General features: G+C 40.0%; 1 protein-coding gene across 6 annotated transcripts in view; it reads left to right on the forward strand.

Moving 5' to 3' along the window:
* Positions 1–15171, forward strand: part of CELF2 (CUGBP Elav-like family member 2) — a 305972-nt gene that overhangs the window by 277589 nt on the left and 13212 nt on the right. For 4 of the 6 annotated variants that reach the window (XM_063099374.1, XM_063099379.1, XM_063099377.1 and 1 more), the window contains exons 10-11: positions 7286–7405; positions 14360–14557. In XM_063099374.1, coding sequence (XP_062955444.1) covers positions 7286–7405; positions 14360–14557 — 318 coding nt within the window. Of the gene's footprint in view, positions 1–7285; positions 7418–14359; positions 14558–15171 lie in introns of all 6 variants that reach the window. The other 2 variants (XM_063099375.1, XM_063099376.1) reach the window with 2 other exon arrangements.

Consider the following 15171-nt stretch of genomic DNA (forward strand, 5'->3'; position numbering starts at 1 on the left):
TTATTTTAGTCAGTTGATTTTTAATCAGTTAAGAGAGGAAAGGAGGAAAAGAAATCAATTATACTGTCTTTTTAAACTACCTACATAATTACTGTTGTCAGTGGTCTTTGTTTTTTTGTGTGGATTCAAATTACTATCTGGAGTCATTTTCTTTCAGCCTGAACAACTTCAGTATTTCCTGTAAGGTAGGTCTGCTAACAATAAATTTTGTCATTTTTTCTTTATCTAGGAATGTCTTTATTTCGTCCTCATTTTGGGATGATAGTTTTGCTGGATATAAGATTCGTAGCTGACAGGGTTTTTTTTTCCTTTTCGGCACTTTGAATATATCATCCTACTGCCTTCTAGACCATTATTTCTGCTGACAAGTCAGCTGTTAATCTTATTGAGATCCACTTGTGCATGATGAGTCTTTTTTTTCTCTTGCTATTTTCAAGATTTTTCCTTTGTCTTTGACTTTCACCATTTTGCTATCATGTATGTGGGTACAGATCTCTTGTCTTTATCCTATTTGAGGCTTGTTGATTTTCTTGGATAGTAGATTAATGTTTTTCATGAAATTTGGGAAATTATTGGTCATTTTCTCTTTGAATATTTTCTCTGATCTTTTCTTTCTCCTTTTGCTACAAGCATTACATGTAATTGTACGTAATGGGGTGTGCCATATTTCTCTGAGGCTCTGTTCATTTTTCTTCATTCTTTTTTCTCTCCATTCTTCAGATTACATAATCTCTATCAATCTATCTTCGAGTTCACTCATTCTTCTGCCAGCTCAAACCTACTGTCAAGCACAATGGTGAATTTTTCATTTTGGTTCTTTACTTTTCAACTCCAGAATTTCCACCTTGTTTGTTATTATAATTTTCATCTTGATGAAACATTGTTGTCATAGCTTTCTTTAATTCTTTTAAGAATGATTCCCTTTAATTCTTTGAATGTCTTAGCCTACTAAGTCTAATATCTGGGCCCTCTCAAACAGTTTCTGTTGTCTGATTTTTTCCTTTGTATGGATCACACTTTGTTTCTTTGCATGTGTCATACATAATATTCTGTTAACAACTGGATGTTTTAGATAATATGTCATAGCAATTCTGGATACTCATCCTCCTAATACCCTCCATATTCCTCCTCCCTCACTAGCTTCTTGATTGTTTATTTGCTTAGTGACTTAGCAAGACTACTTCAGTGAAGTCTGTTCCCCTGCAGGGTGCCACTGATATTTTTCCTCAGAGGGCACAGCCTTTGGCTATAAGTGACATTCTTATTTTTCTTTTTTTAAATTATGTAATTCTTCCAAATGGCTCTCTTTGACTGCCTCTTTGCCTGATCTCTGTTAAGTTTCTGGCTGGTCTGTCTCTACTGTTATCTCACCCAGCCTCCACTAATTTGTAGTTGTTTGCTCTGTTGCTTTTGACCCTGGGGCATAAATTGCCCCCACAGTCTGATCTGATGAAAGTCAAGCCCTTTTGTAGGAGTAGTCCTTGGGGCTACCCAGGAGGACTCTTCTTAGCTGTCTCTTTCTCTGGTTCTCTTTTTTAAACTTTTAACTGATCTACCAAGCTGTCATGGAGCTAACTAATCTCCTCTTAATTGCTCACCACCAACATTTCTTTTGTTTTTGGCGGTGCCTTAGGCTTGAGCTTTTTCATGCTCCATCCAAATGAATTCTGTCCCGAGGAAGAGTTATGGAGCTCTGTGTTCTTATGGCCTATCTCTCCCTGTAGACAGAACCTCTGGTCTATAAGAAGGGCCCTATGTAGGGTCTAGCACCTAGTCTTCTCAGCTTGCCTCTTCCAGCATAGAACCTCCACCTTGTAAGTGAGATAGGGTGAGGGTGAATAGGGCCCAGTACTCTCAGAGTGTTGTGCGTGGGGTAGAGCTTCTACCCTATGAATAGAGGTTGGGTTGAGGAAAGGACCTCCATAATTCTTGGCCAGGAATAGAGTTTCTGCAACAGAGCCGGGACAGGGGGATTGGAAATACTGGTGGTCTGCCCCTCCCTGGGAGAAACCATAGCCCTAGATTTGGAGCTGTGGAGAGAAGAAGCCCATCTTCTTGGTCATACCCACCTAGAGTAGAGCTTCCATTATGCTAAGCTTCAGGGGAGTTGGGAGGAGTGGTACCAGGGAAGGGAGCAGGTCATGGGTTGTGGCTCAAATGGCACAAATCCTTCCTGTTCTTACTGAGATTTGGTAAATTTTCTTCAGAAAAATGTTTTTAATTTGTGTATGCATTCAGGATAATTTCCAGAGACTTTAAGTAGTTGATTTTTATAATCACCAGTTATGGTTGTTTCACTGGGGAGAGGGTCCCCAGATATCCTTATACTACTGTTCTATAAGTGCTTCCCTGGTGTTGCCTAAAATTGTGTGGAAATTTTTCAGGCCTATATTGCTGGCTTAGAATTTGAACATGCATTAGAGATAGTTTTTACCCCTTACTCACTGGCACAACAATCTGGTAAGGACTATTGCATGTAGACTGACATCAGATACAGTCCATCGACGGGCGGCATTGGTGGTATAGTGGTGAGCATAGCTGCCTTCCAGATATAATCCATGGAAATATCCCAGATGGGGGGACTTCTGTTTCTGGCAGTTAGGTGGACTAGGTTACCAGAAAAGACCCTCCCACTGGAAAAAAACTAAAATGTATAATAAGATAGTTTAGTAAATATTTTTAATCACATCAATAACTAGTAAATCAGTAAGGAATACTCAGCAACCAATGTTAAGTGAAGGGAGGAACCCAGAGAAGTAAAGTAGCACATTGAAAGGTGGCTTTCACCTTAAGGACATTTGGTGAACCAGATAAACTTGAGCATCAGTTCTCAAAGCCTCCAAGTACATAAGGAATACAAGAAAGTCAGAGGCCCACCTGACACATCTAATAGGAGACCATCCCCATGTAAGTCCGAGACCTAAAAAGGATAAACTTCTTAGTGTAAGGATAAATAAGAAATACTCCATCTTCTTACGAAACTACAAGGAAAACTGCCTTGTTTAGTTTTCCAAAATTTAGTGCTGAGTAGGGTTAGGGAATTTCCCTCTGAAACTTTATAACAATAAACCAGCCCTCACGTGAGTTTGAAACCCAATTTTATTTTATCTGAGTGTTCAAAAACCCTCAAGCAATAAATTTAAAGTGATTCCCAGCTTGTACTTTCCTCCAGCTCCTTGCAGACTCAAATGTAAGTCATCCTTGAAAGGCCCATCTTCAATCCAGGCCTCAAAGAATTCCTAGAAATAAAGTTCCAAGATAGTTAAGCTCACAAGCAAAAATAACAAAATACACAAGTAAACCAAGCACCAAGAGTAAGAAGAGCAGAGACAGAGTTAGACACTATATTTAGATCCACCAAGACATCAGATGTTGGAATTAATAGCACACAACAGAAAGGAAGTACAATTAATATGTTTAAGAAATTTTACAAGATTTGAAAAATGGAAAAAAGCAAATGATTACTAGAAATGACCAAGCATGTTTATCAAATAATTAAACTTCTAGAAATGAAAAATACAACAATCAAAATGTAAAATTGAATGGATATGTAAGTTTAACAGCATATTAGATACAGTTGAAGAGAAAATTTATGAGCTGGAAGACAGATTTTTGGAGGTTATGCATAACTGAGAAACTGAGATAGAAAATATGAGAGGTTATATGATATGGAATAGATCTAACGTGTCTGGTTTAAGTTCCTCAGAGATTGGAGAAAAGGCAATATAAGAACAGTTAATGATCAAGAACTTTCCAGAACTGATAAATGACACCCCCCCAAAAAAAAAATCTAAATGTTGATTAGAGACCCCAGTGAATTCCAACTGGGGAAAATAAAAATAAATCCATAATTGGATGCACCATAGCAAAAAATACAGAACACCAAAGGCAGAAGATCTTTAAAACAGAAAAAAATACTGTCAAAGGAACACAATGAGACATCTCAATACCTGACATCTCAGTAGTAATGATGGAAGCCAGAGGGCAGTAAAATGTACTGAGATAAATAAATGGTCAACCTAGACTATCTGGCAAAAATATGTCATGAACTAGGACAAAGTAGAGATGTACTTTTCACTCAAATGAAAGCGAAGAGACTTTTCCACCAATAGACCCTCTCTAAATGAAGTTTTATTGGATATACTTCAAACTAAATGGCAAATAATCCCAGATGAAAGAAGAAAGAATAATAAGCAAAGGAAGTGGTAAATATGTGGACAAATCTAAATAAATGTTATATAAAATAATTATTATTAGAATAAAAAATAAAAACCAAGCTAAAATCAAAATATATGATGATGTGAATACACCACACATGGGTTAGGAGGGGTTCTTCTGAATTAAAATATTCTAAAGTCCTTGAATTTTTCTGGCAAAAAGTAAAGATAATATTTAACTCTGATTTTTATAAGTTAAGGATGACTGTTAAAATTTGTATGGTAGTATATAAAAGAATGGAAATATGCATTACTTCCAAAGTAGTAGAGGGGGAAAATGGAATTGAAAAGACAAACTTAAAGAAAGGCAAGAAAGGAGAGAAATAGTACTAGGACAAATAGCATAAATTCTAAATGCTGCTATTAAAAGACTATTAAATTATTAGGCCGTATTTTTTTAATCTGCCTATATATTGATTACAAGAGATATAACTAAAATATAAACAGATAAAAAAGTAAAAACACAGCAGAAGATATACCCTGCAGATAACAAAAAAGGCTGGTGCTTCTTTTCTAGCATCATATAAAACAGACTTTAAGGTAAAATTAAACAGACTTTAAGGTGACCACAAAAGGTTTGTGCACCAGAAGATAGGATCATTTACACATTTACATGGAGAAATTGGCATTGTCATAGTGTAAGATTTTCAAATGCTTCTCTCAGTAACTGACAGACCAACCAGACCAAAAAAAATGAGACTTAATGTGAATGTTCCTAATTTTAAAAATGTATCGAGGATAATATGCATAACTTTATACCAATACATATTTGAAAACTTAAACAAAACATATAAATTCCTAAAAAGCAATAACTTAATAAAACTGATTCAAGAGGAAAAAGAAAAGTTGGATAATCCTATTTGAGAAATATAATCAATATTTCAGAATCATACCAGGAAGAAATATGAAATCCAGATCATTTTTACTGGAAAGTTGTATCAGACATTTAAGTTACAAATAATTTTAATCTTATATAGTCCAGAGATCCATGGAATAGAAAAATAGGAATATTCTTCTAGTCATTTTATGAGGCTAACAAAAGCTTGTTAGCAAAACTAAGGAGATTACAAGAAGGAAAAATTAAAGGTCAGTCTTATGCACATAGATGAAAAAATCCTAAGCAAGCTATTATCAAATAATGAAGCCAAGGAATTATTGTTAATTTTGTTATGCATAATAATGGTTTGGGGTTTTAAAACAAAGTCCATAATTTTTAGAGCTGCATACTGAAGTTTGTAGGGATAAGATGACATAAGGTCTGAAATTTGCTTTAAAATACATTTAGGGAGGAGGTGAGTTGGTTCTTAGAATCTGGATGTAAATTTATAAGATTTTGTTATTGCCTCTCTTTTGTGTATGTTTGAAAAATTTTATAATATAAGAGGGCTAGAAACATTGACTTGGTTGTATATCCTTTTCTTTTAAAAAGAAAAAAATACATTATTAGGTATCAGAAGTTAATACCATACGTGAACAGAAATGTGACAAGGTAGGGAATTCATTTTTTAGGAATTTGATTTGGCCTTATCTATAAGGATCCCAAGCAAGGTGGATTGATATGAGGTCTCCAAAGGCTGAGCAGGCATGAAATCCAGCTGGGCAAGAACATTCCAGGAGGATGGATGAAATTCCTGACTATTCTAGATGGAAAGGAAGTTTACATACTCAGGATCTCAGAGCAAGAAATGGACCAGAGGTCCATTTAGTAGAGGTCAGAATTAAGTTTAACCTTTACCTCCATCACCAGGATAGAGTGAAATAATGCGTATGGAAAAGGTCAGAATATTGTAAAGCTACACAAATGTAAGATACTTGAAATATTATTTACAGAAGGAATTATAAGTGCAGAAGGGATAGAGAGTGCAGGCACTTTGGAAAACAGTTGCACCATTCCTCAAAATGTTAAACGTAGATTCATCATATGACCCAGCAATTCCACTCCTAGGTGTACACTCAAGAGAACTGAAAACATATGTCTACTCAAAAACTTATACACAAATGCTCATAGCATTATTATTCATAATAGTGCAAAAGTGGAAACGACTCAAATGTCCGCGACTGATAAATATGGATAAACAAAATATAATGTTATCCACACATTGGAATATTATTGAGCAATTAAAAAAAATGAAGTACTGATTCAAAATACAACATGGATGAACCTTGAAAACATTTTTCTAAGTGAAAGTAGCTAATCACAAAAGGCCACATATTTTGTGATTCCTTTTATATGAAATATCCTGACTAAGCAAGTCCATAGAGACAGAAAGCAGATTAGTGGTTGCCAGTGTTCAAGGGGATGGGAAAACAGAGGGAGTACTGATGGGGAAGGGTCTCTCATGGGGGTAATAAAAATGTCCTAAAATTAGATAGTGGTGATGGTTGTACAACTCTGTACTAAAATCCACTGAATTGTGTACTTTAGAGGGGTAAATTTTATGGTTTGTGAATTATATCCCAATAAAGCTATCTTTAAAAAAAATTTTTTAAAAAGGAACATAGACCATCTTGATGCCCTGTACGAAAATGGTTTTATCTCACCTCACTTACCCCTCTCTCACCACACCACCTAGGCCTGAAGTTTTCTGTCAAACTCAGGAAGATGCATGATTTTTTTTTTTTTTTTCCAAAATTGCATTGAGAAAATATCAAGTCTGAAGCAGAAACAATAAGAAGACCAAGAATTGCCGAGAACTTTTTGGCCTGGATGAGAAGGAGTCCTGGCAGACTGAGGCTCTCCTGAAGTAGGGCTAATGGAGGATCACCCAGAAGGATAGGCCTCCCATTCACAAATTTTCCCCTGCATACCAGCAATGAGCGTGTCCACTGGTTGGTAAAATAGTGCTATGATTTCTTCAATCACCAAATCTAATTGTCAAAAATGCCACAAGTACGATTCCCTATGTCTTTCACACCATAAATACAAGCAAGGCTCGTCGACTTGCAACAGTTAAGAGACTCCTCAGCTCTGTCTGCTGTGACGGTGACAGATTAATTTCCAGTCCAGTAGGCCTTCACTCATCTGTGCTTTCTCTCCCCTGTTCCTCTGTTTTCTTTTTGTTTTCCAGTGGCTGCTTCAACCCCCAACTCCACTGCTGGTGCAGCCATGAATTCCTTGACCTCTCTGGGGACTCTGCAAGGATTGGCTGGAGCCACTGTTGGACTGAATAATATTAATGCACTAGCAGGTACCATAAACAGTGAGTATTTGCTGCTCTGGTGGACAGCCTTCCCCCAAATTCTCCACAGAAAATGGTCAGCCAGAAATGACCCAAAAAGGATATGTAATGGGGAGAACTAACACTTGGGATGGAGGAGCACATGCTTTGATAGGCAAAAGCTCTCTGCATTCATTTTGTCTCAAAAAATCCCCGACCACTCACCACCCCCAGATTCTCTCCGATATGTAGTTTGTATACTCATCCACAGAGTTCTGTGGTTGGCAGATATTTGCAGGTTTCAAGGAGTGTGGTTTGGTTTTGGTGTTGTTCTGCTGTCCTGCCAGGCCGTGTGTTAGAATAGAAAAGTTGATGACGGACTGGAAGCCAGCGAGCATGAGTCCAGCTCTGCTGCTACACAGTTGTCGGAGCTCAGGCGAAACTCTGCTCCCTCTCTGGGCTTCGGTCTCCAGTTGAAAATGGAAAGTTCTGGATGAGATGATTTTAAAGGTGCCTTCCATCTCTACAATCCAAAGATTTGTGACAGTTACAGAAGGGGGGAAATGAGCCTTGGAAAGAAGGAAATGAATCTGAGGGGAGAGGAGCCGCTGCTGGAAGTAATATCATCTAGGATCTTTATTAAGCTCCCACAGGCATGGGTCACTCTATAGCAGGGACTGTCCAGGGGGGCATCATTTTACCATGGCAGGTTGAAACAGGTTTTGAGGCAGATAGGTTGCACTTGCTTCTGAAACATATGGGACTCACCAGAGAACTCTAGGTTCTATCCTATGCAGTCTACCCATTCCTGTTAGTTGAGATCTATGTGAGAAATAGTCCCCAGGCCAGAGGATGTCATATTTCAGGCTCATGCTTGGTGCAGGCTCTTGCACTGGGGAAACTGTCCATAGAGAGGACACCTAATTTACTTGTCCTTCCATTCGGTCCTCCTGGTTGCCTGACAGTAGCCATGCCCAGCAGGCCCATAACAGCCAACACAGTTTATGCTTTGGGGGCCCCGTTACCTACCATATATCCCAGCCAATCTAACACCTGTCCGTTTTAATTTTTAATAAAGGGATTGCTAATTAAACCATGATTGAATAATTGGACTGTTTTAAAGGGTTATCAGGAAGTAAAATTTTTTTAAAAGCAAAAAATCCCAATAATTTTATACTTCAGAAGCTCAAAAAGAAGACCTTGCAATGTATTTGGTTAAATTTAAAAAAAAAAAAAAAAAACCTAAAACTCATCCAAATAAAGATTAACTTTTACTATAATCTTGATAAGAAAATAAATCATAAGTTTAGAAGTAGTCAATTTTCAGGTTTTATTAAATCCTTTTATTCAGATGCCCTGGGAGAAACAAAAACTTGGACTGAGTTTTTTCTGACCACAGGGAAAAGAAAAACATGTTCCTTCCAAATATGATGGCTCTTGATTAGCAGATAATGTGTGAAGTGGTAACCATGTGACAGCCAGAATGTTTTATTCCAGTTAAAACTGCCTCCAGCTTTTACCTTTTCCAGCAGCCACGTAGGACCCTCGTTGCCTTGCCTCGTGTTCCTGGTACAGCTCCTCTCTCTGACCTTGTCCTTCACCTAGGTTGAGGATGTGTGTTCACACACTTCCCCTCATGCTGCTTCTCTTGCCCCAGGACCTAGTTCCCCTAAAACAAGGACTTTGATTTGATCGCCTGCCTGTCCTTGGTCTGCAGAGTACCAGGCCAGTGGGAATGGTTGTCCTCCTCAGCACGTGCTCATGATGCTGCGTGTGTGTCCTCTCGTCTGCTCCTGCGCATCCCCACCCTGCTCTGTTGTGCGTGGCTGGGAGTTTCCCATCATTATCGTGAGGGACTGGCAGGGACTTTGCTGAATGGCAGAGAAACCATGACTAGTTCTTATGTGGGTTCTTGTCTTACACGAATTTTGCTTCTGGCAAGGACAGCAGGTTTAAATTGCTTACTTTTTAAAAAATTCTTTGTCATTGGATTAATGTAAGAATATATAGTTCATGGGAAGTTAAGAAAGAATATTTCTGGTTTCAATTAACCCCTACTGGACAGTATGACCCAGGAAAATGTTTAATTAAGCCAAAAATCATGTACAAGTGAAAATATACTCCTCTTGATTTGATAAGTATTACTAGTGCAGAGCAATTTTACAATCTCAACATTGACTTGGACCTAATGTTTGCCACTTGTCTCAAATTAAACATCAAGAAAAAACCTCCTAAGATAGAGTATCCTCTTTCGGACCATTCTTCCTCCACAGAAATGATGATGCTGTCTGTCCTACCAGATCAAAGAAGGTAATCAAGAAATGGTTACCCAGACAGAGTTCATTTCTAAAACAGTTGACCAAAGCTTCCATATCATTGTTACCTCCTGGCACACTCCACCGTGAGAACCATTCCTTGCTACCACATGGAGGGTATTCTGGTTTTCTGAATAGAGCCAAGTCTTTTTCCATGAACACAGCAGCCATCAAGAAAGAAGGTAGATGGCTCGTCTTAGCTTAAATTTTACCCTCTTCCCTGCCTGAGCGTCCCACCTCTCCCCTCCAAAATGAAGTTTTTGATGAGTAGACAAGTAGCTAAATTAAACTGTTTGAGTTTGATATCCTTTTTCTTCCTTTATATGTTGTTGAATGGAGGCACTAAGAAACAGTACAGCACCCTAAAGATAAAAGCAGGAATCAGCAAGATCAGAAGAAGGAACACGGGTAGCTCCCCATCAGGGCTTTTACCTCTGGATTATGTGAGGGTTCCCTGGGCTTGTTTTGTATTTTAATATCTGAACTCAGATGAAAAAAATACTTTGTGCAGATATGTACACCCAGGAGTCTGTATCTGATTTTGTGTGTTTAAATGTATGTCAAGTGGCATTCTGATTTTTCCCTATTTAAATTGCATAATTCTCCCAAATGGCTTACCATATAGTACTTAAATTATGAGTGTTTGAATATAAGTAGTCAGAAATGCCTGGTGAAAAGTGTTCATGGAAATATTTTATGTAAAGTAAAGAAAAGAGGAGTTGATTTCAGCATATTACTGTGGCTTGTCGCTACTTGCATTATGAAATTACAGTTTCAAACCGTATTCTTGGAATTTATAAAGATGTGTGCTGCTAGACACACACACAAGCACACACAACCCCACAAGCGTTTGTGACCTTATTAATACAGGCATACACATCAGTGCCACTAATTGTACATATTTGTATTCATCTAACCTGGTTCCAGACATTTTATACTCAGGTTCTCATTTATCAGCTTGCAGCTTAGAAGGATATACCTCATCTGTACAAGGGAAAACTTACCTGAGTAGATAGGGTACAAATCTATGAGAACATATTAATACATTACTCACTTTTTCCTCTTTTTTTTTTTTTTTTTTTAGTATGGTACATAGCAGAGTGGCTTGTAAATAAATGTAGGCTGCTTATGGTACTCAGCCTCTGATTCCACTCTTCAGTGCCATCTCCGTCGTGGCCACAAAAAATGATCATGCTCCTATTTATGGGTTAATTCTTCTATGTCATTTTAACGGATTTACTCAGTCTTTTCACAGCTCCTTGGGTCTCTATCAGTCGAGGACCTTTGGAGAACAATTAAGTGCAAAGCACTTAGTAGTCAGGCTCCGCACCAGCTGTATTGACAGACCAGTTAGAGACCGCCCTTACGGAAGTCTGCCACACTTGTCATCTTCCAACCTTCCTCATCCAAATAGCGTGCACAGGAGTCGTGACTAAATGGGAGGAAGTGGCCAATCCATTCAGCCTTTTCAAAGAAAAGCCCTGTGCCTTTAGGTGGAAGTGTTTGATTCACCTTAGCTCTCTGTTTCTGCTGTCCAGGGCTTTTAGAGTAATCAGGCCAACGCTAAGATGACAAGTGTTATCTTTGATATAATGATTATTTAATATAGAATAATATCAGATAATTACAAGAATTACTCTCAAAAGTTGGATTCTTCCTTTAATGGTCCTTCAAGTTCTAGCATATAATCAACTCCCTATTCTACCCTGAATTTGGCAAACACACCACCCCACCACCACCCCCAATTTTCTAAGATGGTTTTGGTTGTAAATATTCTCAGTGCACTTGTGCTTGTTAGAAGTTTTGCCCTTATATTTTATTCAAGAGGATGGTTACAGCACAGAAGAGACCAGTCAGTCCTGGGCTGGAGAGGCCAAACCCTCCCTCTCCCACCTGCACGTGTGCCTGGCTAGTCCCTCTTTTGCATCTACAGCCTTTTTACATCGTGCTATAATAGTCTCCCACATGCATGGCACCAGCAGAAGCAGATAGAACTCTCCAGAAAGCAGATTTGCCCTGAGGTATAGTCCAAAACCAGCCAACTGCTGTGAAGTGTTGCCAGGAAGAGTGGAGGACGCAACTGGAATGTTGCCTGCGAGAACTATGAGCCTCACAGAGACTCTGTTTGGTCCCGTAACATCCACCCCGTATTTCAGGAGCAGGAATTTCCTTTTGTTTCTATGTCTTAAGAGAAAAAATTTATTTGGCAAAAGGGAGAAAGTTCAAGGTAGAAAGATAATTCTCCTGACTTGAATAATAGAAAAGGCCACGTACCGAAGGGGAAGGGAGTTGGGGCAATAGTAGCGGCCCCTGTAATGAAATACCACTGTGTATTCAGCCTCTGGAGAAGCCACGTTACTGAGGCCACAGATCACAGGAGGGTGCCCCTGTGGGGCTTATGTGTCAGGGCCTGAAAACTCCAAGAGCTCAGCTGACAAGGTATGGTGGAGAGGTGGCCTCTTGACCATTCCGTTGAGTAGCAGAGAACTGGCAGAGTTCGCAGAGTGGAGCTCCTGTCTCCAGTGTGCTGGTGGGCAGCTGAGCCTCACGGAGCTCTACAGGCCACCACGTGCACCCAGAACCCCACTCGTGGGGATTATAGTGAGCGACATGTCGCCGCTCGCTTTGCTGCTGGAATTCCCTCCCACGCAGCAGTCTGAGTTGCCGGAGGGCAGAGCCCATGACTTGGTCATCTGTATGCCTAGCACCTGTTGACAGCCTGACAAAATGAACAGAACTTATCAACAGTGCCTGGCCCTGTCCCAGGTTATTTTACAGCCTCCTCCCGCCTCTCGCAGGAAAGAAACATGGATGCTTCTTTGCATCACAGGAACACTGGGAGGTGAGGACGCTGTAACCAAAAGGAGAGAAATTACTCCCTAGCCCTTAGCCACCACAATAGTAGTGGGATGGAGAAGAAAGGAGGCAGTGAGGTCAGTGGGATTAGCTGGTGTCTGAGGGGTCCTTTAGAGTAATGAGGATGACAAACTATTTCCAAGCTCTTCAACAGCACTTATTTACATGGCCCAAGAAACAGATCCAGCAGGACCTCTGCTGGCCGACAGCCCTTAGCTGAGTGTGTGCTTGCTGGATCTGCTGGAGAACACTTCCTTCCTCAGCAGGCCAGGCCATTACTCCATCCTCATGTCCTTCAGACTGGCCTCACCACCTCTCTCCTCCTCTGTGTCCACACTGAGGAGAAGGTACTTGGTACCCTCTCTCAAGGCCCACAGCAGGAATACCAGACCTGAGGCGCTGTGAGTTCCTTGCTCATGAGGCATGGTCTGATTCATATCCTGCATGTTGTCCTTGTAATCTAAGAGATGAGGTTAGCAAAATAACAGATGCACGTATGAAGGCAGTAGAACATTCCCCACCTCCCGTGTCCCGTGGATAGCAACAGTAGCACTGACGGGAGTGTTGAGGGGATTATGCTATTGGATCCCTCTGCGTAATTCCCAAGCTGCTTTATCTGATCTGTCCCCTATTTGCATTAGACTTCTTACAGTTTTTTTCGTTTGGTCATCGTTGCTATTTTAATATCTCTAATCAGTAACCCTAAATCCCAAGATTTTTATTAATGTTCCGTAAGTTCTTCTCGGAAACTGATTTAAAGAAACAAACAAACAAAAAAAAAACCATAATCACAAAGGGAACGGAAGGCAATTGTGATGTCACCTCTTCCATTTCCTGAGTTCATATGAAAGTTAACACTCTATAAAGTGTTACTTGTTTTGACTCAGTATTCAGGGAAAATGTGACACAGCCAGCAATCATAATAGTAGAGAAGAGCAGCCAGGATGCAAGGGAAAAAATCAGAAAAGCATAAAGCATACTGGCCAAGGTCCAGTTCACATCGGTTAATAGCCAAGAGCCAGCTTACAGACACGGTGTCACCTCAGTTGACTGAAAAACATGACACGGAGTACTGTCATTGGCAGAAACCCCAGCTACCTCAGCACTTCATACCCTTGTACTGAAAGCTGCTCTGTTACTAGCCTTCGGTAGTGAATAGTAGTAGCTGCAGTTCTCTGCAGTTTGGGGGCTGGTGTACATTTCTTCCCGTGCCTCCATTCTTACTCAGCGAGGCTGTTTACTTACTCTTAGGGTCCTAGTCCCTGACAACTGCCATCAACTGTTCAGAAAAACCAGTTAATGGAACTGCTAATTCACTGGTGTAAAGAATACAGAAAATTTTATTCTTTCCTCCTCAACTCCCTGAGCCATCCCATGGCTCCTCAGAGAGCCCAGTAAATGGATTTACATGTATAGATGTTACAGGCCTCTGCCATTAATGTTTTTTTTTTACATGCTTCTAAGCTCGAAGAAGCAGAAGGCTTTTATTTCAAAAAGATAAGAACAGTACTTGCCAGTAGCACGTTGCATGGAATTAAGATGTATTGTCTAACTGTAGTGCCTCGGTGAATTTTGATCACTGGCCTTAGGGAGTAAAGGTTATCATTGCTTAGGCCTTTTTTTTTTTTTTTTTTTTTGCCATTATTATGATTTCTGTCTTCATGGTTTCATTTTAATTTCCTGTTGGTTTAATTGGTGTGCTAGCTGCATGCACTTGCTGTTGTACTTGTGTCAAATGATTCTCTAACTTCCTTTGGAAAGCACTAATGAATAAGTGCTGTTTCTCTTCTCTATTGTTGGGTTTTTTGTAAAGTTGCTCAAATGCTCTCAGGTATGGCGGCTCTGAATGGAGGACTTGGCGCCACAGGCTTGACGAATGGCACGGCTGGCACCATGGACGCCCTCACCCAGGCCTACTCAGGAATCCAGCAGTATGCAGCGGCCGCGCTGCCCACGCTGTACAGCCAGAGCTTGCTGCAGCAGCAGAGCGCAGCGGGCAGCCAAAAGGAAGGTACGTGCTGCCCGCAGCCCCAGCCCAACAGGCAGCATTGGCCTGTAGAGCACGTTTCAAAGGTACCAAATTGAACTGGTGTCATAGGAGAAATCAATTGTTCTATTTCTGGTGTTCACATTTAGGGGGAAAAAAAACCTGACAAGCCTAAACCACTTATTTCATTCTTCTTTTCTGTTCAGTTTTATATTTATCTTTTGATTTAATTTTTCATCTCTCAAGATATTCTCATCCATCGTGTGTTTATGCGCAATTACTTTTTAGTGGTAATATCAGAAAATTGCCAGGAACCCCCCTCTCCCAAGTGAGTGTGGGCCATAGTTTCCAACCTGCACATCGACTCCTCCTCGTTAGTGGAAGGGGGTGAAGGAGATGGGTCCGTACAGGCTTCTGTGGATGAAGTGCTCTCTTCTGTATTTCTCAGGTTTTTCAGAGTCCACATACCCTGTGACGGTGTGGCTGCTTCTCAGTAGGCAGTGGTTTTCAGGTTAATGATAAAATCCACAGTTAGGGTGGGATTGACTTAGTTTTGGTTAGTTGGGGGTCTTCTGGGGAAGCAAGTAAGTGATTGATAGCCTTGTTTCTCTACCAGTAAAGCAAAATAAACTTCAGGA

This window comes from Cynocephalus volans, chromosome 6, assembly GCF_027409185.1.
Source record: "Cynocephalus volans isolate mCynVol1 chromosome 6, mCynVol1.pri, whole genome shotgun sequence".
In the NCBI taxonomy this organism is placed as follows: Eukaryota; Metazoa; Chordata; class Mammalia; order Dermoptera; family Cynocephalidae; genus Cynocephalus; species Cynocephalus volans.